Source organism: Fundulus heteroclitus, unplaced genomic scaffold (genome assembly GCF_011125445.2).
Source record: "Fundulus heteroclitus isolate FHET01 unplaced genomic scaffold, MU-UCD_Fhet_4.1 scaffold_46, whole genome shotgun sequence".
NCBI lineage: Eukaryota > Metazoa > Chordata > Actinopteri > Cyprinodontiformes > Fundulidae > Fundulus > Fundulus heteroclitus.
In genome coordinates, this window is record NW_023396879.1 from 237,474 (window position 1) to 264,795 (window position 27,322).

Sequence of the window (27,322 nt, forward strand, 5' to 3'; positions counted from 1 at the left end):
TTCATGCAGGATGTGGTCGACCTCCAGCTGTGCTCGCTTTGAACATCAACCTGTGATAAGAGCCTGAAAGTCCGACGGACTGCAGGCCTGTGTGCAGCCGGCGAGGTTCAGCATGAGCGAGTGTTTTAAGGACGTTTAAAGGCAGAGTCAGCACTGCCCGCTCCATCCGTCTCTGACTGGCTGCTGGCTTTTATTCCAGGAAGACGGTGTGCGTAATGACGGCGTCAAAGGCTTGCTCAGCATGGAGAGGCTTTCCTGGAACACAGACGCTGCTTTTACTCATCCACAGAAAAAGGGCAGAAACACATTCCTGGCGTCTGCGTGTGTTCTGCCACGTCTTGAAGGGTCCAAATCAGAGGCGATGCTGGATGTGTTGCCTCCAAGCCGAGGCTCCTTGCCATCGTCAGCCGGTAACGTGAGTAATGAGCTGTGTCAGACGCTGCCGGCTGACTGATGTTTTCCACCGCAGACCAGCCTCCACGTGCTAATGACAGCTGCACGGACCGCCGCGGGGGAAGGTGGTGAAATGATTGGCGTTGTTGGGTGGAGCATTGAGAGGTGCTGTTCTCTGCCCGGGAGTCTGAAAAACAGCGAACGTCCTGATTCTCTCACGGCCAGACTCAAATGCGATCTGTCAGGAATCGTGTTCCTGTCGGGAGTTTCTTTGAGAAAAGGGTCAAACTGGGTGAACAGAAGGTTCTGTCAGTTTTTAGGTCAGTAGCATTAGTCAGCAGACAGAATAACAACCAAACCCAGAGGAACACTGTTACCGTCATAAAGGAGGAGGATCTGCAGGGCGGGGCAGCTGAGACCATTGTTGCCCTGAAGCAACAAGGTCCTGGGTTAGAATCCCAGTCTGGAGTCTGTCTGCATGGAGTTTGCTTGTTCTCCCAGTACCTCTGTGGGTTTCTCTGGGTACTCTGGCTTCCTCTCACAGTCCAGAAACGGTTGGGTCTTCTGGTTACCCTGTTGGTCCGCCGTGTCTCTGTCCTGGCCTGGGGGGGGGACCTGAGACCCGTCCAGGTGGTACCCCGCCCCTCGCCCAATCACTGCTGGAAATACGACCCACTCCTTTTCCGTTTAAATCTGTTTTTTTATTGTTTCTGCAACAAGTGGGACAGAAGAAATCCAACATGTTTTTAAAAAATCAATGAAAATGACTTCAGCAGCAGATGATTAATGGTGTTTGTTGATCCATTAAACTCCATTATTTTTATTAAATAATGAAAATATCTGGTGAGGAACAGCTTTGAGGAGGAAATGCCTTTCAGAGATCAGAGGAGAATGGTTCTAGATCATAAACGGACAACAATAACTCCAGGAAGCCCAACCTGCAGATGGGCTTCAGCAGCTGGAGACCCCACCAGGTTCTCCTGGACAACTCACTGAAGGTCCAGTTCATACAGGCTGAGACATCAGTCCTTTAGTCCTGGAAATGTTCTTCAGGTGATAGAAGGCACACTTTTTAATCCTCTTTGCTTTTAGAGGTTCTACAGGCTAAGAGAAAGCCTGATTCCAGCCGCTTCCTCGATCCCTGACCAAACCAGCTTCCCGTTTCAGCGTCTTCCAACTGGACGCCCCAAGGTCAACCGAACGGACACAGAGGCAGAGGTTTGGCAGAGAAATGAACAGGAAAGTTTAAAATTGTTTATTTTTTATGTGTTTCTATTTTTTGGTTCCAAGGTTTGACTGAAGTGAAAAGGCCGAGCTCACAGACTAAGCTGCCCGTTAGTAACCTTAGAAACAAAGCTTTGCTGATCTGTTTTAGGTGTTTAAGGGTTGTAACAAACTTTATTTCCATAAGGGTTCTATACACCGATGGGACATTAATGTTGGGTTTTTCTGGTCAGCTCATTACGACAAAATATGGCTTAAAATTATTTTTAAGTGAATCAATGTTATTAAACACAGAATAACTTAAAAACATGCGTAATAGCACAACACTGGTTTCTAGCTGAAGCAGCTGAAGCTGTGAGCTAACTCTGGATCTCTCCTCTATTGGTCCAGAAATGATTCCTTCAGTTTAGTTTTTATTCAGTTAAAGAACATTTTGTCTCCTCCTGCATTGATTTCTTCTATTTCCTCAGAGGCTGAACTGGTTCATAGTCACCTGGTGACATGGTGATGTAGAGCTGTGTGTCGTCTGCATAGTGATGGTAGCTGATGATGTTTATGATCTGAGCTAGAGGAGCATGTAGATCTAGAACAGGAGGAACCCAGGATGGAACCTTGGAGAACCCCACATGTGATTTATGTCGTCTCTGATGTAAAGTTACCTGCTGACACTAAAAGTCCTTTAAGTAGGATTTAAACCAGTGGAGAGCTGCAGCAGAGAGGCCGACCCAGTTCTCCAGATGTTCTACCAGGATGGAGTGATCCACAGTATCAATGCTGCACTGAGGTCCACCAGAACCAGCACTGAGGTTCTGAGGTCCACCAGAACCAGCACTGAGGTTCTGAGGTCCAACAGAACCAGCACTGAGGTTCTGAGGTCCAATAGAACCAGTACTGAGGTTCTGAGGTCCAACAGAACCAGCACCTTGATCAGGGCGGTCTCTGTACTGTGGTGAGGAAACCTGACTGGAGAACATCAAAGCGGCTGGTCGTTGTTAAGAAGGTGTTTAATTGTTGAAACTCAGATTTTTCTATAATCTACCGATAAAGGGGGTTTGAGATGGGCCTAAGAAAGCTTTCGGGATGGGAAGCAAAACGTCTTCAAACTTCGTAAAAAAGTCCAGTTGTTTTGTTTTTTAACTTTTTTGGAACAACCATGACCTGGATGACTGAGATTCTTCACCAGCACTTAATTTTTTAACATTTTATAGTTCAGGCCTCCCTTGAAAAAAGAGATTATTAATCTCAATGGTGACTTTCCTGGTTAAATAAAGGTTTAATAAAATGCAATCCCAGCCTTTTAGGGAATGCTGTGTGTGTGATTAAAAGACACTTTTCTTCTTTTTTTTACAATCAACTTTAATTTTAATTAGTTTCATTGTTTGTGGTCGTTTCCCTCAGAATTTAAAGAGGATAAACCCAAGAAACAAAGAGCATTAAACATCTCTGCTTTACAGGACACACCCTTCGTGTTTCTGACACATTAGGAAACCCTCAGGCCGCTCGTAAAATAAAACAACATATTTTCTCTGGTTAATAAAATAAAACACTATTGGCTGCCTCTGCAAAAAACACACAGGCAGCACTTTTCTCCCTGTTTTCCTCAGAGGGAAACGATTGTAAATGTGTAATTAAATTAATAAAACGGTCCCACGTAGTAAATCAGCGCCCTGAGGACGCCTGATTGCACAGACGTGTTTGTGATTATGTTTTTGCTTGTATGTAACATGTATGCAGGCTGTCCAGAGTTAGAATATTATGCTCCCCGACCCGGCGGCGGGGAGGGGGGGCGGCGTGGCATCAGGCTGCCAGTTTTTGTTATAATAAAACCGTTTTAAAGCTGCTCATTAAACTATTCTGGGTGCAAGGCTTGGCGTGGCGCTGAGGGGAAGGTAGAGGCAGAAACGTTTCCGTGCCAGAGCACCTCTGTGTCACTGGCTGCTGCAGGGACGTAATTACCAACACATGCTGATCAATGTGATGCAATGAGGCAGACAGAGGTGGAAAACACAGGCGAGGGCGTAACGACGGTCTAACAGTGAGTTCAGAGAAAAGATGTCAGAATATCTATAACTTTACTCTGATTATCACCTGTTGGGTTTTTCTATATAAAATATTAGATGCTGGTAAGATGCTGAGCTCGCTGTGACCTGTTAGATCAGGGCTTCATCCTCACAGGCCTCGGGGGTTAATGCGGGGGGGGGGAGTTCTCCGGTCCACATGTGTTGTTTTTTTTGGATCTGGAGAATGTTTACAGCCGTACTCTCCAAAGCCAACCGGGCGCTGAAAATTTGGTCCTGATGTAGCTCTGTCTCCATTATGGAGTAGGTCGGACTCATCCAGAACCGTTGTCTCTGATTCTGTTTGTGGTGTTCATGGTGTTCATGGACACGGCCGGATGGTTCAGTTGTGTGAAGGAGGGGGAACCTTAATGTTTCCAGTCGTCGTACTCAGCTGCAGCTCAAAGTGAACGATGATCAGGGTTTAAAGTTCTCAGCTCTCCATCTCTGTTCTTACTGTACGACGCTCTGATGCTCTGACTGAAACCACGTCAGACTCAGCGCCGCAGAGAGATGGCGCTACTCGCACTCGTCTACCTGGAAGCCAAACGTAAACAGTAGAAGAAGAAAAAGGAGGAAGTGTGGATGCTCTCTGTTAAACATGAGGCTCACTAGAACCAAACGCTGCCTTGGTAATTCTCCGTAGTTTGACTCCATGTCACACGCACCGCCGCCATGATTCTCTCCTCTCCTGTTTTCCTCTGAGAAGAAGAAGAAGAAGAAGAAGAACTCCCTTGTCTGCACATGCTCAGTGTGAGGTCGGGGGAAATGGGCTTGTAGTTCTGCTTCACCAGCAGGAGGCGCTCTCCATCACCTCAGGAGGACCGACTGGATGTCAGACATGTTTGATTTTCATCAGACCGTCTGGTTCCTGATGGGGAGGAGGTGGTGAGAGGCTGATGGCCCCTCCTTACGCCCTGGATGCTGCACCACGCAGGATGAAGCTGAAACTCGATCGAGGTACGATGGAAGAGGAGACGGACAGACCGACATGGTGGCTGGTCTGTTGGGATGAAGATTTACCCATCTGTCCATACTGAAGTCTCACCTTTGGTCATGTGACATGGATCATGGCTAGAAGCTGATGTTAGCTTCTCGTTGTGGCTGGACGGTGCATCAGAGACAGGGCGAGGAGCTTCATCTTCCAGGAGGAGCTTGGAGCGCAGATGGTGCCCCTCCTCATCAAAAGGAGCCAGCCACGGTGGTCTGGGCATCAGACTGGGATGGTCCCCTGATCCCCTACCTCAGAGTGTCCTAACGAGAGGAAGCAGATCTCAGGCTGTCTGGAGATTGGTGTGTGTGTGTGTGTGTGGGGGGGGGGGGGGGGGGGGCTGTACGTTCCTTCTGGACTTGGAACATCTTGGTATCGACCAGGAGTAGCTGGAGAATGTCATTGGGGGGCAAAGGACGTCTGGGTTTTGAACCTGCAACTGTTACCTTTGTGCACTTTAAACAAACCATCCGAATCAGATGGTTTATTTACTTTCTCATCAAATCCCCACTAATTACCTAATCATCTGTTTCTGGAGTTTTTGAAGCAGAGCCTCAAAAGGTTCAGGCCCTGAGGTGGATGCCCCCCCCCCCCCCCCCCCCCCCCCCCCCCCGCTCTAATGTTGTCTCTGCTGTAACCCAGCTGATGTAAATGTCTGGCTCACCAACTGGTTTCTGCAGAACCTGCCTGCATGCTGAGTTTATGCATCATTTCAACATAAGATCATCAAGCTCAGAAACCATAAACAGGGGAGGGGAATATAATGTGTGATAATAAGCTGTCATGAATGTGGGATGAGGCGATGACAGACGAAGGAAAATCTGAGAAAACTTTAATAAAGATAAAAAAAACAGCTTACAAAAGATGTAACCTGTAAACTTAAAAGCAGCATTATTTGGTTTGTAAAAATAACAAAAAAGTGTTTTCTAAAAGAGCCACAATAAGAGTTCTGTTTAAAATCCTGATCCAGGAAATCAGAGAGTCCAAAAAATAATTTATATCATTATTATTATTATTATTATTATTATTATTATTATAGATCTGTGAATGAGTGTGGAGATGACTCTAGTCTGAAAAACCAAAACAATCAACGAGACTAAAACTGAAGCTGTGATGTGATAAATCAACAATAAGGATATCATCTGCATAATGATTAATGCAAAAAGCACTTTTCTTTATTTAACACAATAGAAGAAGTAATAAAGTCTGGAATTCAACCATTTTACCACGTTCTCTTCTTTTTATTACTCATACAGACTCGGTTGATGCTCCAAACTTTTTACAGACTTGTCACAGACTCTGAAGGAACCGTGAGAAAACCAAAAAGTCGATTTAAAAGATGCGAAAAGCGACAACATTTTGATCCACCTCCATGAAAGCATCCCCCACAGAACGGGAAACTAACACGGATCGAGTCGTGTTTGCATCAAACTGCACGGGGTACCAGCAGAACCAGGGTGGATCCACGACACCAGTGTTAAACGGTCCCAGGCTGTGGGGGAAACCAGAGTGTTGTTTAATGAACGGGGGGGGGGGGGGGGCTGATAATGAAGATGTTGGTAGGAAAGAAAACGGCGCTCTGCCAGCCTCTCCATGACAACCGTCCTGTTTACGTTAAACGGCGGGCCGGCGCTGTGATGTGGCGCGGCGCTAATCCCGTCTCTGGAGAAAGAGGCGAAACAGACAGAGACGCTCTCTGAGAGACCAACAGCCTCGCTGATGAAAAGAGTTTGGCTGCAGATTCAAACGGCTCAAATCAAGGAGAAATTCAGGCGGGTGTGAAGAAAAACTGCTGCGGTGGCGACAGAAGATCCGTCTGTGAGGCTGTAACTCTGAGGAGCCGAGCCAAGAGCAGAAAGTGCCTCTCTCAGCTATCTGCTGGGCTCCCAGGCGGCTCAGCGCTCCCACAGTTTATTCCCACATGGGGCCTGACGGCAGCAGAACCAGAGGAACGGAAAACCGGGCTGGACGGGTCCTGCAGACGTCTTAAAACTGACCCGCTGACCCGGGTCTGTGGGGTACCGGGTGCTGTTCAAACCCAGAAAGCTTCAAGGTTGGAAAATTGGTGCATTTGGAATAAAAACTCTAATTTAATGAATTCCTCTATAGATTACAACTGTTTTGTTTTTTAAAGCATGTCATCAGTCTGGGTCTGACACACTGAGTCCATGGTTCCACCTGCTCTTAGGGGTGAATCTGTCTCTGCATCATCATTCAGAGACCCAGACGTAGAATAACCGTGGGAAAATCTAATGTGAGCCATAATGTGTGTGAGCAAGAAAAACACCCAGTTTTAACTTTAAAGTTTAACTTTATCAGCACTTTATTAGCTGCACAGGTGCTGCAGATGTTTATGATTCCAAACAGATGGTTCATCCAGTTTCTCTGCAAACGTCAGAGGGATTTTGGAGTTTCCTGCTGACCTGAGAAAAAACGGGAGAACGCTCAAATGAGTCCGTCCGTCCATCATCTTCTGCACCTTATGATCAGGACGGTGGTAGCAACTCCAACAAGCAAAGTGAGAGTCTATCCATGTCATCTGGAAGATTTAAATGTACTCCCACTCCAGGAGGGACATGTAGAATTCTGGTTCTCCTGAGAACACCTCCAGATGGATGTGACCAGCAGGCCTCCTGGTCAGAAGACAGAACCACCTTAGCTGACTTCTTCTGATCCTCCTGAGCTTCTCGGCTTCCTGCAGCAGCTCCAGAGGTCCAGCCTTCCCCAGGAGCTGCTGGACATCTTCTCCACCACCATCATCTGGTCTCTCCTGTCCTTCACTGTGTGGTTCTGATCGTCCACAGAACCGGACCGATCCAAGCTCCAACAAACCTTCAGGCTCATCAGAGCGGACCTTCTCTCCATCCAGGACCTGTACAGGTCCAGGGTCAGGGAGCTGCCAGCTAGCATCTCTGCAGAACCCACACATCCTGGACCCAACCTGTTTAGACCTACAGGTGGCGCTACAGAGCGATATCTGCAGGAAGCAGAGCCGTTCCTCTCTGATCAACAGTCAGCTACTCTTTGGTGCAGGAAAACAGACACAGCTGACAGCCTCTCCATTTCTTCTCTCTACATGTTTTTAGACAAATCCATGTTATTTATTTATCTACAAAGTCTTTACGCTGTGATCGCTGTAACCGGAGCCAAGTTCCTGGGTTGTGCTCAATGATGGTGGAATAACGACGATTCTGGTTCAGACTCCACCCTCTGTGGAATCTCATCTCTGCTGCTTGTTTCCAGGATCTCATGTGTTCAGTCATGATCAACCTTAGATGAGGGTCTGAACGCAGATGGACCGGCACACTGAGGGACTGTCCATCGGTCCGTCTCCCACCCCATCCCACCGTCTCTTGTGAATAAGAATCAGGATATTTTCGTGGTTCAGCCCTAGAGACGGCTCAGGTTTGACAGAACCAGCTGACAGCAACAGATCCAACTACCTGGAGCCAAAGTAGAAACAACCATTCAGAGTCTCTGAACCTGCACTGTGGGAGTAAACTCGGTGGAAATCCGTTCATGCACACCGAAAGCGATTAAAATCCACACGAAAAGAGCCTGGAGCAGATTTGACCTGGCAAAGATGGCGGGTAGCAGAGCCAACTGGAGTCTGCAGAAAACTAAAAGGCATGAACATTTGAAAAGTCTGTGTTTTAGATTCTGCTGTTTACACGTTTTGGGTTTGATGTTTTGAACTTCTTGAAATTAAAATTTTATTGCCATATAGATTCTTTTTTTATTTTTATGTTCATTTAGCAAACTTCACCGTTCATATCTAGCTGCTAATATGTCTGCAGCATCATCCTACTATTTGTGTGGCAGTATGACTGAAGGCTTTCAACAAATCGCTGCTCCAGGAGTTAAAGGAGAGGAAGACGAGGTTACACTGCAAAAACGGAACTTAAAGTAAGTAAAATGTTCTTAAAATTTGTGTATTTGTCCTTGATTTGAGCAGGTAAATAAGATGATTTGCCAATGGAATAAGACTTTTGCACTTAAAATAGGAACAATTCATCTCCATCGTCTTATTTCAAGTGCAGGATATCATATTATCTTATTTTAGGGGTCGAAATACTCATTCCATTGGCAAATAATCTTATTTACCTGCTCAAATCAAGGACAAATACACAAATTTTAAGAACATTTTATTTATTTTTAGATCCGTTTTTGCAGTGTATTGCATGAAGGTGAGTGTTCAGGTTTGGTCTTTGTTAGCCACTTGATTAAAGCACCAGACCCACCATGAAACAGGGGTGACAAAGTCAAATATGCACCAAACAGCATCTCCAAAATGGTCAAAATGACTTTATTTATTATTAATATAAGTATTAACCCACACTGGAACCTTTTTCAAATCTACAATATTAATTCATCTTGGAAACTTTACGCTGATTTAAAGGAAAAAAAACGCTTCCTTGTTTAAGGCGCTGCTGCAGGAAATGTGAAGTATACCGTTGAGTTTTTTTGCTGCTGACTGAATTAGCGGCTAAATGTGTGTGAGCTGATCTCTGTAACGGCCCACCATGTTCCCAGTCCCCCTGCAGCATCAGCTGGCCTGCTGTGGTTCAGAGATGCGGGTCAGGAATGTGTCACCCCGCAGTGAAATGCATCATGATGTTAAGAAACGGGCCCACAAAGTATGGAGGTGGTTTCTGTGGGGGGGTTCTGGAGCTGATTAGCTGAGTGTTTGTGGGAGGAAATGTTGATCTGTCCCTACTCAGATGCACGGCTCTGTTGATGAATGCAGATGGAGCCCAGGAAGGTCATAACGGATACTTTCTGTTAGAGGTCTGAGTCAAAGATTAAAATGTACCAAATAAATACTAAAGCATGAGCAAAACTGAAGCTAAACAGGGACAAGAAATTAGCTTTCAGCATTTATTTCAAACATCATTCGGCAGCTGCAGCAAGGAGGTCCTGGTTCACTACCCAACAAGTAGTTTGTATGTTCTCTCTGTGCATGTATGGGTTCTCTCTGGGTACTCCAGCTTCCTGCCACAGCCTGAAAACATGACTATTGGATTAATTGGTCCAAGTCAACCTTAGATGTGTGCGTGTGTGAGGGTTCAGGGCTCTGCAGGGATAAGTAGGTACCAACGGATGGTAGAGACGGACGGTACAGACGGACGATACAGACGGATGGTACAGACGGACGGTACAAACGGATGGTACCAACGGACGGTACAAACGGATGGTACAGACGGACGGTACAGACGGACGGTAGAGACGGACGGTACAGACGGATGGTACAGACGGACGGTACAGACGGACGGTAGAGACGGACGGTACAAACGGATGGTACAGACGGACAGTACAGACGGACGGTACAGACGGATGGTACAGACGGACGGTACAGACGGACGGTAGAGACGGACGGTACAGACGGATGGTACAGACGGACAGTACAGACGGACGGTACAGACGGATGGTACAGACGGACGGTACAGACGGACGGTAGAGACGGACGGTACAGACGGATGGTACAGACGGATGGTAGAGACGGTCTATCAGTCATTTAGCACCTCTCGTTTCAAGAGTTCCACCAAGAGTTTTCCACCCAGTTACTGGATAAACTGCAAGGACGAGGAAGCAGTGAAGTCATGTCTGTATTTGTAGGGACTGCTTGATGAAATAACAGAAACTGAGGTTGACATCGACACCAGAGGAGGAAGTCCTGGAAATGATGGGCAACAATCTCCTGTTTGTTCTGCTTCTGTCTGGACTGAGAAGTTGGATTGAAGATACAAACTTTTTCTTCCAAAGAAAACATTCATTCCTGCATAAAATAGTTTTAATCTGATGAAACTGAACATAATGTCTAACAGAGAAATAACACATTGCATCACCAGGAGATCCCCATGCACACAGCGAACCATGGAGGACGTATTACTCACTGAGGCTTGAAGAACATACTGACATCTTTCCAGTCCTCCCTGATTTTTACTCTGACACAAACCTGCAGGTCAGAACATCTCAAATAATCAGGGACTCACAGCAGATCTCGCTGCTGTGCTCGTCAGGTGCTGACCTGTTCTTTGGTGTCTGAAGATCTCTGCTCTCAGGTCGACTCTCAGGTCGTATCGTCAGTATTCAGACATCAGTTGACAGAATGTTCTGATGCTTTGTGAACAAAACGATTAATCTGGAAGACACTCTAGAAACCGTAACTGCTGTGCTTTCTCCATCACCCTGTGGATTTGCTTTTATTCAGACAGAATCGAGCATCTTGACATGATGAATGAAATTATGAACAGTTCTTAAAGACCAGCAACTTTGACCCAAAACCATTAATTGTCGCCAGAAAAGCTGAAACAAGAAGAGGCAGTTTTTGTTTTTATGTCTGTTTGGGCTTGGTTTTAGTTTGTGTTTATTCTATTTGCAGCATTTCTTCATTTATGTCCTATAAGGTCTTGCCATACTTTGTTCTCATTAGTGCCATTAAGGTCTTACCATTTGCGCTCATTCCTGTTTCTTAGTTTATTCTCGTGTTCTGTTCTTTGTGGATTTGGATTTATTTCCATTAGTTCTGTTTCTGTTTTCCTCTTGGTTTGTAGTTCTTTGTGTCTTGGTTCTGCTTCCTCTGTGTCAGTCAGTGATTCTCCCTCAGCTGCTCCACGTCTCCTCTGGTCGCTCTTCTGCTTCCTCTGTCATCTTCCACCCACACCTCAGGATTTAACTCCTGGTTTGTCAATTAAAGCTGTTTCTGCACAGACAGCCGCTGGTTTTGGGTCCTTCTCCCACCACAGTGTAATATTTTAGTGTCGCGGTTAATCCGCGCTGCAGTTGAACCACAACAGAATCAGGTTAGAGAAACGGCCAAGCAGCTTCAGGACCTGATCGGTCAGAGAATCTCTGGAGACGTTCTCACATCAGTCTGAATTCAGGGAGCTTTTGCAACAATTTTTCTTCAGCCAAATTATGCAACTAGATTAATTTAGGACTTTTTATTCTATTTTACTTGTATTTAAAAAAGATTGTGTGTCATTTGAACTGTAAAGGATGTTTGTCACTTCAAAAAGTGGAAAATTTGTTGTTACATTGTTTTACTTCAGAAATCCTGGGCCTGTTATCAGGGGTGTGTAAAGTTTTTATATATTTCTGGACTGTAGAGAGAAGGCAGAGTAAATCAAAAAGAAAACGACTTTAATGAGATTCAGATGTCTCACATCAAAATTGATTTGATGATCCGGAACATTTAAAGCGAGTTTTTCCTTTTCAATAATACAGAGTCCAAAATAAATTAGACCAAATAAATTATTCCCCCATTGGTTGAATAAAAAGGTTTTTATTTAGGCATCCAGTGTCAGCAGAGATTTGGATCCTTGCAGATCAGAGATGGGAGGTAGATGATTCAGTCAGACAGGAAATCAGGCAGTAACCAAAGCACCCAACAGCTGGAGGCCGTCAAACATCGGGTAGGGATCATTTTGACCAAATGGATCATTTTTAAGTTAGTTGTTCAGTCGTTGCATTTCTGCTTTTTCAGATTCTGCGACCATTTTAGATAAAAAATCATGGCTGAACTCCGTGTGAAGCTTAAAGTGAAGTCGGCTTCAGGTCAGAGTTGAGAGGAATCAGAGTTTTGTTTCTGTGGCGTCAGCGTTTATCTACAGCAAAGAATGATTCGTTTCTGCTCAGGTCTTCGTGTCTCCAGGTCATTCATCTGTTCACCAATTCTGATTCTCTCTATGATAAATCTAAAATCAAAATCTGGATGTTTGGGGTGCAGAACTGTCTGCTTCTCCTGAGCAGAGCCTCGGTTGTCGGTTCGGTGTCTGAAGTGTTACTGAAGTCCAGTCGGAGCCATGAGCCTTCAGGCTGATCACAGCACCACACAGAACCAGAACCAGAACCGGTGCCCTCCCTGAGATGCCAGGTGAGGAGGGCGTGGCCGGTGAGCGGCTGTAGCTCGGATGGGCGCTCCAGGGGAGCTGGGCGCCGCTGTTCCCAGGGTGCACCTCTGCCAGAGACTGCTAACAGGCCTCCTCTCCCTCCTGCTGCCTGATTCAGACCAGATGTGTGAGCGTTCGCGCTGGGAAACGGCTCAGATGAGAGACAACCGTGCCGCCGGAGCCACAATAAATCCGAGGAACGGCTAATGAATAAAACAACAGTGGATCAAATGTGGCTAAAAGTAATTTGATGAAGAATCTGATCCGGCAGCCAAATCGTCAGAGAGCACGCTGGAGACAGCTGCGTCTTTATGGGAGCCGGCCTGTTCTGGGCCACATCTCCCCGCTAATGAGCGCCTCCCATCCAGGACGCGTTCATGGGCCGGACCGGGGGCCTGATGAATCAGTTGTCATCGCTTGTGATTGCCTGTTTAAAAAGTCCCAAACACTCTGACTGTGTTTGGTCCGGTTCAGCCGGGGTCGACCCAAAGTCAAAGCCCGGCCTGCCTCAGCAAGTGTCCGCAGCTCCTTCCCCTATTTATTAAACACGTCTCTCAGCGAAGGCCGTGTGGGACGCGCCGCGCAGCAACAGCTAACTATTTATCAGGCTGTCTGCTGAAACACGAGCCTCCAGCACGTCAGACGGCACCGCTCAGCTTAAAGGGCGAAGAACTCAGTGTATGCAAATAAAAAAGAGCATTTATGTCTGACTTAAAGGCAAAATAAATACCAACCGCTAAAAAAGCAAAGTTCATGAACTGTTAAAGCAGATGCAGCTCAGATGTGACTGGAGCCCAGAGGCTTGTCTTTGCAGGTAAACGTCAGAAGGACCAAAGGTTCTGGTCCAGCTCTCACAGACGGGCCTTTTTCAGAGCAACCATCCTGGTAGAGTTCATCCATGAAAACTGTCGACTACGCAGCACCGAGCAAAAGGTTCTGTTCAGGTGGATAATCCAGGGCAAGGGTGTCCAAAGTGGGGCCCAGGGCCATTTGCAGCCCCTGGACTGATTTTGTGTGGCCCTCAGCTGCAGTTAAAGTATTATTCAGCCGACCAGCAGGGATCATTCTTAGTTTTAATGAGAACAAAATGATCACAGACAACTAAAATCTTCCTGCAATTGAGGATGTCAGGTACAACACAAAGTATTTAACTGATAGCAAAGAGGACCCGTCTATTCAACAATGGTTGCTCAAATTCTGCCTTTACCTCGTTTACTTACATTAGCTAAATACAGCAAATGTTTTCAAAGAAACTGTGTTTGATGCTGAGAATAGATTTATTTTTTTATTTTTTATGATTGGATGAGATGTTCATCCAGTTACCAAAACAATTTGCAAACTTGGTGACCAGTTTTTAATAAGGCAAAAGTGCAAAACGCTTTTTTAAGTTCTGGACCTGCAATGATTTTCCTACAGAAAAATATTGCACATTTTGTGAAACAGGTAAAAAAAAAATCCCATTACAATTTTTGGGGCAATTATTATTATTATTATTATTATTATTATTATTATTATTATTATTATTATTATTATTATTATTATTATTATTATTATTATTATTATTATTATTATTTATTTTTTTATTTATACAGACTCTTTTGTGTTAGAAAACTAATCTTTAACAATAATAGCTCCTATTTTAATCATACTGGAGAAATGTCTGAAACAACATTCTGAGAAAATCAACCAGCCTATTCTCTTTAATGTAATATTTTAAATAAAAAGCAGCAGTCATACTTAACAAACGGGTGCATACTCCAGTCTTTTCTTGTCTCCCCAGTTTGCTGCAGATCTTTTATGCATAAATATACCTGCAGGTTTTGCACATTAATTCAGACCCTCCACTTTGGTAATGCTATTTTAACAACTAATAATGCTGTATTTTTTCTTTTGTAGCAAATGTGTCCTCACATCAGTCTCCTTTTCTTATTGCTTTATGTTTCCTACGCTGGATGTATCTGCATTCTTCGTTAGAGTTCCACTTTGCTGCTGGGACAATAAAAGTTATTTATTTATCTTCTGCTCAACAGTTTTTTGTTGTTTAACAAATAAGCATGAAAGTCTTTGCAAGAAGTGCTTTTGAAATGACATGCAGGCAGCAGAATCCTCATGGGCGGCTCCACAGACAGGTCAGTGCTGCAGGTGGATGATGGCGTCCTCCACCCCGATGCCAGGCTGGCAGGCAAACTGCAGGGGATCCAGTTCAGATCCAGTTTGGCATCATGAAATACAGAAACGCTTCTAACAGCAACAACCTGGTGGCTGCTGCCAGGAAACCAGAATCTTCTCTGGGCCTTCCAGCAGGACGATGATCTAAAACATGTTCTGGACACATCAACACAGAACGCTTCACCAAAGGTTCTCCAGGCGCTGATCTAAGCCTCTTAGTCCTCAGACCTGGTCCTGAGGAGCATCTGACAGAGGAACCAGGACCTGGAGCCTCCAGTGACGGTCAAAGATGCAGCGGTCCTGTTGTTAGGAGCGGGTTCTGCAGACGCTCAACAGCAAGGATGCAAATAAATGTGCCACCAGAGATTTTCTAAAGAAGAAAAAAACTGAATATTTCCTATTTTCTGATGACATTTGATCATATTAACGTGTTAGTTTTATAATTCTCTCACTATCTGACCAAGAACCAGGCCTGGACCCAGGACCGCTCTCTCTGCCCCAGAATCTTTGAATCTGAGGCTTTTCTTCCAAACTAAGCATCATTTTGTTGCAAAGAGCAACCTAGAGGAAAGGTTCGGTTTCTACGCCGCTGCCTCGGTTTCACCTCTACGCTTCCACTTATCTCTCCTCCCCGGGGTCCTTTTTGTCCTCTTTTCACGACACACCCTCCGTCGGATCAGCCGTCTTATCTAACTACTCTGTCTCCCCGCTGAACATGAACTGACAGGCCTCCTCTTTCAGCCGTGCCTCCGGTGCGCCGCTGCAGCTGCAGCTCCAGGATGAGCCAGGCCGTCTGGACGTCACGCCTTTGAAGGCTCCGGCTGGAGTCGCTGGTCGCCGTCCAGAGAGTTCCTCGGTCGGCACCGCAGAGCCGAGTGCCAGAGGAAACCTAGCTGGGAGGCAGGTGAGACAGGGAGCCATTGTTGGCCCTCCTTACAGGTGGGACTGCTCCGGGTGTGAAGCACAGAGCTCAGCTCAGACGGACCAGGGAACCGCTCCAAGAACATTAACGGGGTTTGGCATAAAGCTGGCACCGCCCGGACACGCAGCCAAAGTCTGAGTGAAACCCAACAGTGATGAAGACGGAAAAGCTCAGAACTGTCCGGATCGTCTTGTCTGAAAGCCCCAAACGTCCAATAAAGTAATTATTCACCTTCATGCTGATGAAACCTTTGGTTCAGGACAGAAAAAATAAATCAACCTCATAGAGACTTTCACATTCAGCTTTGAATTGACCCTAAACAGACCCAGCCTGTTGACACAGAAAGGGAAATAATTACTGACCATATTTGCTTAAATAAGACTTAAATCCTCCCTTCAACATGCAGAGCGGAGGGAAATATGGTGATTTTATCCACACGGCTGCTTTTCTTTAAATTACACGTTGCTCTCTGGAACCTACCCTGAATACTTTAACACGCCTTACAGGCTGCTGTCACTGCACTTACAAAGGTTCCTCGCCAGAACATTCATGTTCTATAAATATTCCATAAATTACAGATCAGCTTTCAGGAGCTTGTTTGTTAACGTCCAGATCCTAACAGGTTAACTTAAAAGAAGCCTTTCAGTACTTTAATCCCGCTAAATTTACCGATGACTTCCTGATCCTGCAGACTAGTTGCTGCTGTTCTTCAGGGAACGGCACCTACTGCTGGATTTCCCCCAGTATCCGTTCATTTAGAGCCGTCAGTTAAGGAACCAGCAGCACCGGCTCCTTTAAAGTGAAAACAGGACAGGAGTGAGTTAAAGAGGCACGAGTCTGGTATTAGAAAACTTTTGGGCAAAACACGTAAAATTAGATACAGACAGGGAAAAGGAAAATGATGATAAAGGTGGACATGGCCATGATGTCAGGCTGCAGGGCTGCACGCTGAAATGCCCGCTGGTGGCAAATCTAGGAGCAGATTTTGAGGAGCGGTTGAGGTCGGACCGGAGCAGCTTTGGTCAGGATGAGGGATGAAGGCCGAGAGGTCGGCTTTTACTCTGAATACAGATGTTTTAACACAGCAATTAGGAATAAGTTCCCTCGGCTTCCAGCCTCTGAGCCGCAGCAACAGCCTGACCCCTAATCATCCTCAATTTCTTCCAGGCTCCAGCTCTCTGTGATGGTCGTCTCTGCAGAACGCCTGTTTATTTTTCATGGCACTTCCTGTTAGATCGAATGAGCGTCACGAAGAGTGAGTCTGTGGGGACTCCACAGAGAGTGATGTGCACACTCGCTGCACGTGCTCGGCCGTTCACCAACACGAGAAAGCAATCTTTTACTCAAAGCTAATTATGGCTTTATAAACGAAAGCCATGAGGGAGGTTCCTATCATAGAACAACTTTGGCTACTTTGTCCAGAAAGGAGATATTTCCCTCCAAGTGCAGAAATGATTTTCTGTTCAACATCCAGGATATAAGCCAGAGGTCCTGTTTCTCCTGTTTCTGAGCAGCTTTTAGATCGTTCTCTGGTCAAACACAGCTTGCTCAATAACAAGGTCACAGGTACGTTTAAGTACAAATATGTGAACGTGTTTCATATTAGCCATTATTTTACCAATTTTAGCCATAAATTAACCACGTAACAGTCTTTTCTTTCACTCCATGATGATGCTACAACAAACTGATGTTAAAAGAATAAAATTAATTCATACTGACTCAAACACAGCTGTTTGAGATATAATCTAAGCTTGTAGAATGTTTTGCAGGATTTAGACTATTTCTAATCTAGTAATTCTTAGTACTTTTAGTTTTGCTCTGATGAACTGAGACTACATGCTTGGGTCTAAATCAGGGCCAGAAATAGGTTTAACACTGACTGATGTGTAAACGAGGAAGATATGTGAACTCAAGTTTAAAATCGTGTCTATCGGTCTGTATTTTTTTTTTTTTTTTCTTCAAACTTGTTGCTGTCCCTCGTGGCCAAAAATTAAGTTCCATCTGTTAAAAGGACATTATTTGGGGAATTTAAACACAAATTTAAGAAAACTATCCTCTAAAATGCTGAAAAATATTTTCTAAGTTATTAAAAAGTAGCTTGCAAGGTCATATAAAGTACCCTGCAGGAAAAATAATCTGTAAATTGGAGGAACGTAACCGGCAATTTCAAGTAAAGTAGGCTGTTACTTCAAATGAGTAAATTCTAGCTGTTTTATATTCTGTCAAGAATATAAAACCCTTCCAATCAGCCCTATTCATCATGACCCCTTAGAGATGATGCTAAATGGCTTCATACGCGTTTTGTTGTGAGTACAGCCAAGGTGGTGAATGAATACGACAAATGTTGGCTGATTCATAATAAAGACACTAGCTTTGATACCAACTAGAGGTCAGAGTGTGAACTACACCTGGTTTCTGGAAGCAGAAGTGCACAATGGGAAGAAAGCATTTATTTTGGCTGATAAATTCAGTGTATAGTCTTAACTCTGATATAGGTTGGACAATAAAAAATACAAACTTGCTCATATATTTTGACAACTTGAGACAAAAATTTGAAAAGTTGTGTCTAAATTTAGGTTTGAAGCTAGGCAACCAAGGAATGGACAATAAATGACGCTAGTGTTAGTTAGAAATATGTATAATTTAGGTATAATTATAGAAATAGCTAATTCTGTACATGTATTTCCATTATGCAACAGTTATGGTAGGAGTATTAGCACAATCAATGAAGTAATCAACATACTCAGATTAAAAAGTTAGTCTATTCCCCCAAGTGCCTAGTGGTGCGAATTAGCATCATACCGAGATTTACACTACAAGTAGGTGCAATGGTCAAAAGGATATTCTCTAATTTATTTAACCATTAATTGACAGCAAAAAACACACAATATATTTTCTGTACAATTGGATATAAAACCAGGTATTTGGGGGCTTTAACCTTTAACCTGCTAACTGAGGCCAGTAGAGTCTGAGGTGGAGCTCTTGGGTTTCTGGGTTTCTCTGAGCTTCTCGCTCGGACGTTGGGTTGAATCGCTTCCTTAAGGTCACTGACTGAGATTTAAAAGTGGTCTTGATGGGCTTCTTAAAGAATAAACAGAATAATTTGTTAATTTTTACTGCAGAAATAGGTTGAGAGCATGTCCACATGTTGTGTCACAGTGGTTAAAAACCACCTTAGCACCACAGATCATCTCGGCGAACTCCTCATTTCCTTGCCCTTCACCCGTTCCTAAAGGGGATTTATACACTTCCCTGACCTTTAACCGTGATCTGCCTTCAGAGGTCCTCTCAGTAATGAGCCATGTGGCTCTCACTAATCAGGATCCCAAGGCCGTCCCATCCTCTCCCCGACGTCGCTGCGCCGCCGCTAACCCATTCTCGATCTGGCCATCTGGACTCCATGCCTGCTCTGTCTCCACTTTGCTGGCGATTTATGCCCTCCTGAGGTGTTTCGCCTTTTAACTTGCACATAATTGCCCCCCAGATGCAACAAAGATGTGGAGGCCAGTTTTTATTGGTTGCCAAACAGAGGTCATTGTTTTGGTGTCACTTTGTCTCCTCAGTACTGGCGTAAAGACTCACTTTGTTCCTCAAGCCGTTACTGAGAGCGACAGAAAGGCCAGGATAAGAGTACAGCGATGAGATGATGGAGGTAAACGCACTGAGATTTGTGCATGCTGGATGAAGGTGGATCAAAGTAGATAAACCCCTAACTCAGGATTAGGCAGGAATGGGAAATATGAAAAATATAAAAAGCAGTTGTCTCCACTTTTCATGACATATTTTGAGCAGATTTCTCAGAAAGTGTCTCTTCAGTTGATCTCTGACCTAAAAAGCCACCAACAAATTATGTGATTACACAGAATAACCATTAAAAATGTATTATTATTGTTAAGCCAGATTTTTATTGGGTTATGAAAATAAAATAAAGCTTTTGATTTAAAATTTTCACAAAAAAGTATTATATATATATATATATATATATATATATATATATATATATATATATATATATATATATATATATATATATATATTAATTAATGACACCTTGCGAAACCGTAATGACTTTATTTACTCCGATAAAATGTTTTCTTTTCTATTCAGGCAGTAGAGGGACTACCCCCTCAGCTCCGCCAGGTCTGGTTGGGGTCCTTCACGTGGCAGTGGTAAACAAACATGGCGGAACAATTGAGCGCTTCCTCCGGTGACTCTGTGGCGTTTTCTGTGATTTTCTCGGGCTAATAATCAGATTTTCTGCTGGATGTGTTCGCGGGGCTCTCTGCTGGGCGTCCGGCTGTAGGATGAGCGGCTGGGCGGGTTTTTCTGACGAGGAGCTGCGGAGGATCCAGCACAAAGGTGAGAAACACACAACCGACACCGTCTGGGACTTTTTTCCGCTTTTAGAGTAACACCACCCGGCTTTTCCTCCGCAGATCCCGCTGCTCCCCGCGGCAGGAAGCCTCCAGCAGCCAGCCGGAGCCGGCAGAAGATGCAGCGGGAGAAAGCGCTTCAGTTAGCCGGCCCGCAGAGCCTCCTCCCTGGGCAGCAGCTCAGCAAACCACCGCTGACCCTGGAAGCCCCAGACCGGACAGGAGCTCCTGCTGCCGGGGAGGAGAAGCCGCAAAAAGCCGCTGACATGAAGCCGAATGAGAACCATGCGCCGGCCGTAGAGGAGGAGGAGGAGGTGCCGGTGGTGAAGGAGCTGGAGAAACAGGAGGTGGAAATGTGAGGAAACAGATTTAATCAGTTTCTGACTTATTCTTTCACTCTGACGGTAAAAACGCGACTGGGTGATGACGTGGACAGCAGGATTCCATAAAATAGAAAGTTTATTTTTTCAAACACACCTTTAGAAAACAGCTTTTTCTTCTCCTGTGAGTTTATTTGATTTGATGACGTCACAGGAGGACTTTTAGGTGGCTTTGAATAAACGGTGAAAAAGAAAATGATGGTTTTCAGAACTTTTATCTGACATTAACTTGTTTAGATCCCGGTAATATTTCCACCTGATGGTTTCCTTTCATACTGTCCGCCTGTAAAATGAGGAAATGCCGGAAAGTAGCAGCTGTTCTGCAGGAACCCTGGTTGGTGGTTTAGGATTATGCTAATGGAGGACATGAACCCGGAAGTATGGATCTTATAACAGGATTATCTTTGATAGTGAAGCGTCTCCATCACACTCTGCCCCTAAATGCCTTAACAAAAAACCTCCATCTGATTTGTTATTGCTAAATGTCTCCTTTTGATTCAAGCATCTAAGCTTTTCCTGCAATATATATATATATATATATATATATATATATATATATATATATATATATATATATATATATATATATATATATATAAACAAAAGCACAAAAATATGATTCCAAGAGGGAAAAGGCTGGAGTTTCTCTGGGAATCCAGTCTGAACGTTTGTGTTCACTGAAGCTAAACCTGCCGAGGCTCAGATGTGACGCAGAGTTGACTGACGTGAGTAAATATTCTGATCTGAGGCTCTTGATGTAGATCGTTTATTTTATTAATAACGTTGGTCTTTATCACGCTGAGCTGCTGCTTTACTGAGAGGCGTTGCAGAGGGTCAGACTTGGTCTGCCATTATTTGTGATTTATTAATTAAACAAACCATCATTACGATAGTTCTGCGATACTGCCACAAGATGGCGCCACATCTGTTTATATCTGCTAATCGCGCCCAGTGCTGGATTCTATTTATCCTCAAAAAGGACCATAAAATACTATCAGGTTGGAGGCCTTGTTTATATCATTTTATTTTGTCACGATCAAACGGTTTTTGGTCTTTTTTTACTAGTTTATAATGTGGCTATGTACTTTTAAACAACGCAAGCAAGCACCTTTTTAAAGGGGGAGTTTTAATAATATAATCTAAACAAAGAGTAAGAAACAGGTAGGGGTCAGAACCACCTGGAGCTTAACTGAAGATGAAGTAAAGGAGTGTAAATGACCTCTCAGTGTAGGAGTGCTGTGTCAGTACCCTGCTAGAGCTGAACTGTAAACGTTAAAAAGGGCAGACAGCTTCCATGCTCACTTTGGTGCGTTGCTTCACTTTGCTACATGATTACATTTATGTTGTCTTTGTGAATCTAAAATATGCTTTTTATGTGAAGTTTTGTGCTTTATTGCGATCACAGGAGAGAGAAGACGCGTCTGGAGCAGCTGCAGCAGGAACAGAAAGAAATGGAGGAGAGGAACAAGCGCAAGAAAGCTCTCCTGGCCAAAACGATCGCTGAGAAGTAAGCGGGGCAGACGGGAACGCTCCCTGGTCCTGATTACGGAGGCAGAGACCATCACATTAAATGTTTTCTCTGCTCAGATCCAAACAGACTCACGCCGAGGCCGTGAAGCTGAAGAGGATCCAGAAGGAGCTGCAGGCGCTCGATGACATGGTGTCCAACGACATCGGCATCCTGCGGGGGAGGATCGAGCAGGCCAGCTGGGACTACAGCGCTGCCAGGTGGGAGAGTAAAGACGCCAGGATGTTTGCTGTGATACGGGAGAACTCATTCTACCGCTCTGGGTCTCTGTAGCCACAATCATCAACAATAGCACCTGAAATATTTCACTCTACCAACACGTCACACAACGTTAAGGTTCCGTAAACCTCGTCTATTGGCCCTGATCTAAAACCCCACATCAGCGCCCCCTGCAGCTGATTTCTCTCACACAACATGCACACAGGTCTCGCTTTGGGGCGTCGTCAGCAAAGCTGCAGAAACCTGGACAGGAAGTCCAGCCCTGACTTCCTGCTGGTGACGGTGAACATTCATGGATCTTATCAGCGAGCTGCAGCTCTCTGAGCGCCTCAGACGGCGTGCAGCAGCCGCGCCTTTCACCTGCGATCTGATGACGGACGTTTGTGTGACGGGACGCCGACCTTCACCCACGCCTCACCCGGTCCGCCGTGATTATGACGACTTCATCGCTGATCGCCTGAAAGCTGCCGTGAAAATGTTTGATTTTATCTGGTTTGTTGCTGAGACGTTTCCAGAAAGCTTGTGGTGTTCTGTTCCTCACATTTAAACCGACGTTCCTGCATCCAGATGCTGCGGTCGGAGCCATTTTCACAGCTTCTTTTAAATGTGGGACGGTTTCCACGCTGGTTTAAAAGAACCGGCATGTTCTGGGAATTTCTGTGAATTTTCTGGAGAGTGAAGCGTTTGGATGAAACTTTTGCTCATTGTTGGTTAAACTTGGTTAAAACAGACGAGAAGAAATGCTTCTGTCACTAAAACTAAAATCACAGAATTAACTCCTCTGACCAGAAGTTTACATCATTAAAACCGATTCAATCAAAACGGTTTTATGTTTATTTTCAGGGTGGAATAATTATATGAAATACAACATCTGGGATTTTCTCTGATCCACACGGGGTCAGAATTATACAAACGCCCACCCTAGCATTTGGTCAGATGTCTCTTAGCTATTTTACCCTGAACATGTTCTTTTGTAGCTGTAGGGTTTGAAATGATCAATATTTAGATACAGTCAATGACGGCGGCGCTGCAACAACGATGTGCTGCTGGAAGCTTAAACGTGTCGAGTTCAGCCAGAGGAAAACTAAAACACAAACTTTGTTTGGAGGGAGGCGCACTGGCAAAAAAACGAAATGCTGAGCTAACGCTACAAGCTAATGCTAAATGAGGAAGATATGTGAACTCGTTTCAATCAGTCTGTTTATTTTTTTTTCTTCTAACTTGTTGCTGTCCCTCATGGCCAAAAATTAGGTCCCATCTGTTCAATGGACATTATTTTGGGTAAATTTAAGAAAAATATTCTCTAAAATGCTGAAAAATATTTTCTAAGTAATTGAAAAGTAGCTCGTAAAGTCATATAAAGTACCCTGTAAGAAAAAGAATCTGAAGGCTATAGGGTTGTCAAAATAATCAATATTTATATACAGTCAATATTAAAAAAAATATTATTCAAAGATACTCATTGGCGTCTAAAGCGACATTAACGGACTCGTTCACGTTTGCCTAAACTGCAGCCGTTCTTCGGACCGCGGTGCTGCAACAACAGCCACAACAACGATAGCCGAGCTAACGCTGCGAGCTAACGCTGCAAGCTAACAGGGAGCTAACATGTTTGACATGTTTGACAGCAGCATACATGTCAGTAAAATAGCTTGCCGTGCGAAAACAGCGCTGCTGTCATCGTAAAGACGTGTCACCGCAGACGTTGCCTTGATGAATCCAAATCTGCTCATACCTGTTGTTCTGCAACGCCTGTCAGATCCAAACGGCACCGTCTGGCTGCTGCACTGAGCTCATTATAGCTTAATGCTGATCGCTGTAAGGTAGCGAATATGAAGTTTGTCTTCATATAAAAGGAGTCAGGATCACAGGAAACAAATCAGAGCCTCAGTTTAGGAGACTTTTATGGATCTGAACAACATGAGGTCGTCCCAGGGGGCAGGAAGGGACGGCTCAGGGCTAACCGTGAAATACCCGACCTGTGTTCAATGCACACAGAAACGGAAAGCTAAAAGAGAGAAAAAGACGAGAGAAAAGGAGACAAAAACTGGAGTAAAGAGAACAAGATAACATCCTTAGAGTCTGCTTCTACACCTGCAGAGAGAGATGTAGAAAGAACCAACCCATAAAGGAACACTGGTACAAAGAACCAGAGTTAGAACCTGAACCGGTACCTGGTTCCCCTCTAATGCTGGGTCCTGGATGACTGTCTCCACCTCAGGAACCATCACACCTGAGCTGACCTGCTGGTCCGACCCGTTTCCTGTTTCAGTCACACTGAACGTGTCCCTTAGATGAGCTGCATGCGTTTCCCGCACCTCAGCAACAGTGAGGTTTCACCCCCCGGATGACGTAAGCTAACGCTGTTAGCTTGACGAGCGGCCCAGCGACAGGGTTCTGTTGGTCTGAGCCCAGCGACCGGGTTCTGTTGGCCTGAGCCCAGCGACCGGGTTCTGTTGGTCTGAGCCCGCCTCCCTGCAGTCCGTTCTGCTGCGTGACGAATCATTTCAGGAAATATGAACCGGTCGACTGATAAGCAGCGAAGCAGCAAAACCAATGCGTGTCTGTGTGGATTAGAGGTTAAAGTTCTGCTCGTTTCTCCGTCTCTCCTCAGGAAGCGCTACGAGAAGGCGGAGGCCGAGTACGTGACGGCCAAGCTGGACCTGCACAGGAAGACGGAGGTGAAGGAGCAGCTGACGGAGCACCTGTGCGCCATCATCCAGCAGAACGAGCTGCGAAAAGCCCAGAAGCTGGAGGAGCTGATGCAGCAGCTGCAGCTGCAGCCCACCCAGGAGGAGGAGGAGGAGGAGGAGAGGAGGAAGACCCCCGCTGAGCCCCAGAGGAACGGGAAGGATGGGAGCGGTGGGGGGGCGGAGCAGGTCCAGCAGGAGCCGGCGGACCAGCAGAGAACAGAACCAGAACCAGGCTGTGACCCGTCAGAACACGGAGGTCAGGCTGGACCTGCGGCCTCCTGACGCTCAGAGACCAGACTCTTCATCATCGCCAGACTCTTCCTCACGTGGCGCCGCTCCAGGTCCACATTGGACCTGACGGCACACGGAGGAACCAGCAGAGGAACCGAGGTTCTGGTAGCTCTTCAGGACCACATCCAGTCAAGTATGAGACTTTTCTGTGTTTGACTGCGCAGCAGCGCCACCTTCTGGTGCGTTGACCCGAGGAGAGGAACCAGCCGGGCTCAGAGTCCAGGCGCTCCGGTTCTGGTTCGGTCCGGTCCGCAAGACCTGGACAGGTTGATGGATTCAGAAGAACGTCTGAAGGTTTGCAGCCAGGAGTGAAAATCTGAAGAGCTTTTTCCTCCAGAACCAGAACCTTCCAGAATTTAACGAAACACTAAATGGGTTAGAAATGTGCAAATGTTCCCGGCTCAGCCGGTTCGGGTTTCTGGTCACTCAGAGGACCTTTGGGCCGGAGGTGGAACTCTGCAGAACCGGCCTGGTTCTGTAGGCGGGCCTTCCTGCTGTGTTCTGATGCCTGCAGGAACCGTTCCGGGTCGACGTGTCGGGATTAAATGTGACGAGAAGCTGCTGGAAACATGCGTCCGCTCTACGAGCATGAGCCCAAGCCTGGAGCTGGTTCCTGAAACGGGTTCTGTCTGGTCGGGTTCTGTATGAACGGGTTCTGTATGAACGGGTTCTGTCTGAGCGGGTTCTGTCTGGTCGTGTTTAATAAACGTCTGATTGCATCCTGTGGTTTTCTCTTTCTGCTGACGGCGCTGCAGATAACGAGGCGTCTCCAGGACAGAACCTCGTTGTCTCGGCTCGTGTTAAAGGTGCAGAACGCGCTGCGCTCACATCTGCTCACATCTGGCCGTCTGGAGGAGGCGCCGTAAAAGCAGCGCTTTAATGAGCCGGCGGGCCGAGGGGTCAGTGTTTGAAGTGTCCAGGGGCCGCTTTCACCTCCAGTCCACCGGGCCCGGTTCTCCTGGCCGACACGCAGAGAACAAACCAGGACGGTTCCACTTTAACGTCTCTGTTCTAGTTAGAAAGGTTGGGTTAAAAACGGTTAAATAAGAAATGAGAAAATCAGTTTAACCCAACAACTAACTGAAACGTTGACAGCGTGGACCGGTTCCGTACTGTTATTTAGTCATTTTATACTTTTCATACAAAAAAACTGAACTGCTGCAGTAAAAAAATTGCTTAAAATCGTTCTTAAAGCTTCAATAACTTTGAAAAAACTATGTATAAATATTTTTATGCAGGTACGCAGCATAAACATTACAATAAGAACGGAGAACTGATTAAGCAAACATCTCCAGAGGTTCCCTGAGCCTCAGTCGGGTCGGCAGGCGGTACCAGAGGTCCAGGAGACGGACCTGGACTCCCTCCAGGAGGAGAAGACAGAGTTCTGGGTCCCGGTCACAGAAAGTTGGGTGGAAGGAAAAAATGCGTTAGGAGCCTAAAACAATGATAGAAAATAATTTAGAGTAAAACCTTATTAAATAAAAACAAAAATACCAGAAAAAGTAAACTGACTCGTTTTATTTTAACTGACCATAATAAACCATTTCTACCGCCCCCCCCCCCCCCCCCCCACACTCCCTTTTTTCTTCTTCCTCTGATGTCTTTGTGTCGGCCGGCAGACCACCTGCAGAGACTCATTACCGCCCCCACCTGGACTGGAGTACTGGCAGAAAGTTAACAAATTGTGTTTTTTAACATTATTTGACTTTTTTTTTTTTAACTACAAGAACTCCAAAGACATTTTTAATTTGGGCGCGGGGATCTAGCCCGGTATGGAAACCCCGGTCCTGGACACAGCCGTCCCGGGTTTGAGTCCCGGCCAGCGGACCTTTAATAATAACTAATGGTCAAATAAAGGCCACCAGTGCCAAGAATAAAACAAATAGCGTAGATAATACAACATTTCTCCGGCGCTCTGAGCTGACTCCATGAAAACAGCAGAAGTTTCAATAATGCCAGCCTGAGGAGGGCTTTGCTGTAACTTAACACCCTAGGTCCCCATGTGTAATAACCAACTCTTGTTTTCTGCTTTTTCCTGATTTCCTCACAGGTTCTAAAAACTGTTGGATGCTGTAAATGTCTTCCTCTATCCATGATTCCCCAATATTCCTGCCAAACATTTTAAACATAATAGTAAGGATTGATGTTTTTTATTCAGCCTTATTTAAAGCAGTCTTGGTGTAAAGTTTT

The 27,322-nt window shown here is 45.3% G+C and overlaps 1 protein-coding gene across 1 annotated transcript; it reads left to right on the forward strand.

Annotated features, from left to right (window-relative positions):
- The first annotated feature begins 19,779 nt into the window (after positions 1 to 19,779).
- gorab (golgin, rab6-interacting) lies at positions 19,780 to 26,205 on the forward strand. Its single transcript, XM_012857100.3, has 5 exons — positions 19,780 to 20,007; positions 20,085 to 20,376; positions 21,807 to 21,908; positions 21,989 to 22,129; positions 24,763 to 26,205. The coding sequence occupies exons 1-5, from the start codon at positions 19,953 to 19,955 to the stop codon at positions 25,121 to 25,123; spliced, it is 951 nt and encodes a 316-aa protein (XP_012712554.2). The 5' UTR covers positions 19,780 to 19,952; the 3' UTR covers positions 25,124 to 26,205.
- Positions 26,206 to 27,322: the final 1,117 nt, after the last annotated feature.

What these genes read in the sequence shown, in the direction of transcription:
- gorab (XM_012857100.3), top strand. Translation starts at nt 19,953, where the DNA reads ATGAGCGGCTGGGCGGGTTTTTCTGACGAGGAGCTGCGGAGGATCCAG. An exon ending in GCGGAGGATCCAGCACAAAG is followed by an intron (nt 20,008 to 20,084) that starts GTGAGAAACACA and finishes TTTCCTCCGCAG; the next exon opens with ATCCCGCTGCTCCCCGCGGC. An exon ending in GCCAAAACGATCGCTGAGAA is followed by an intron (nt 21,909 to 21,988) that starts GTAAGCGGGGCA and finishes TTCTCTGCTCAG; the next exon opens with ATCCAAACAGACTCACGCCG.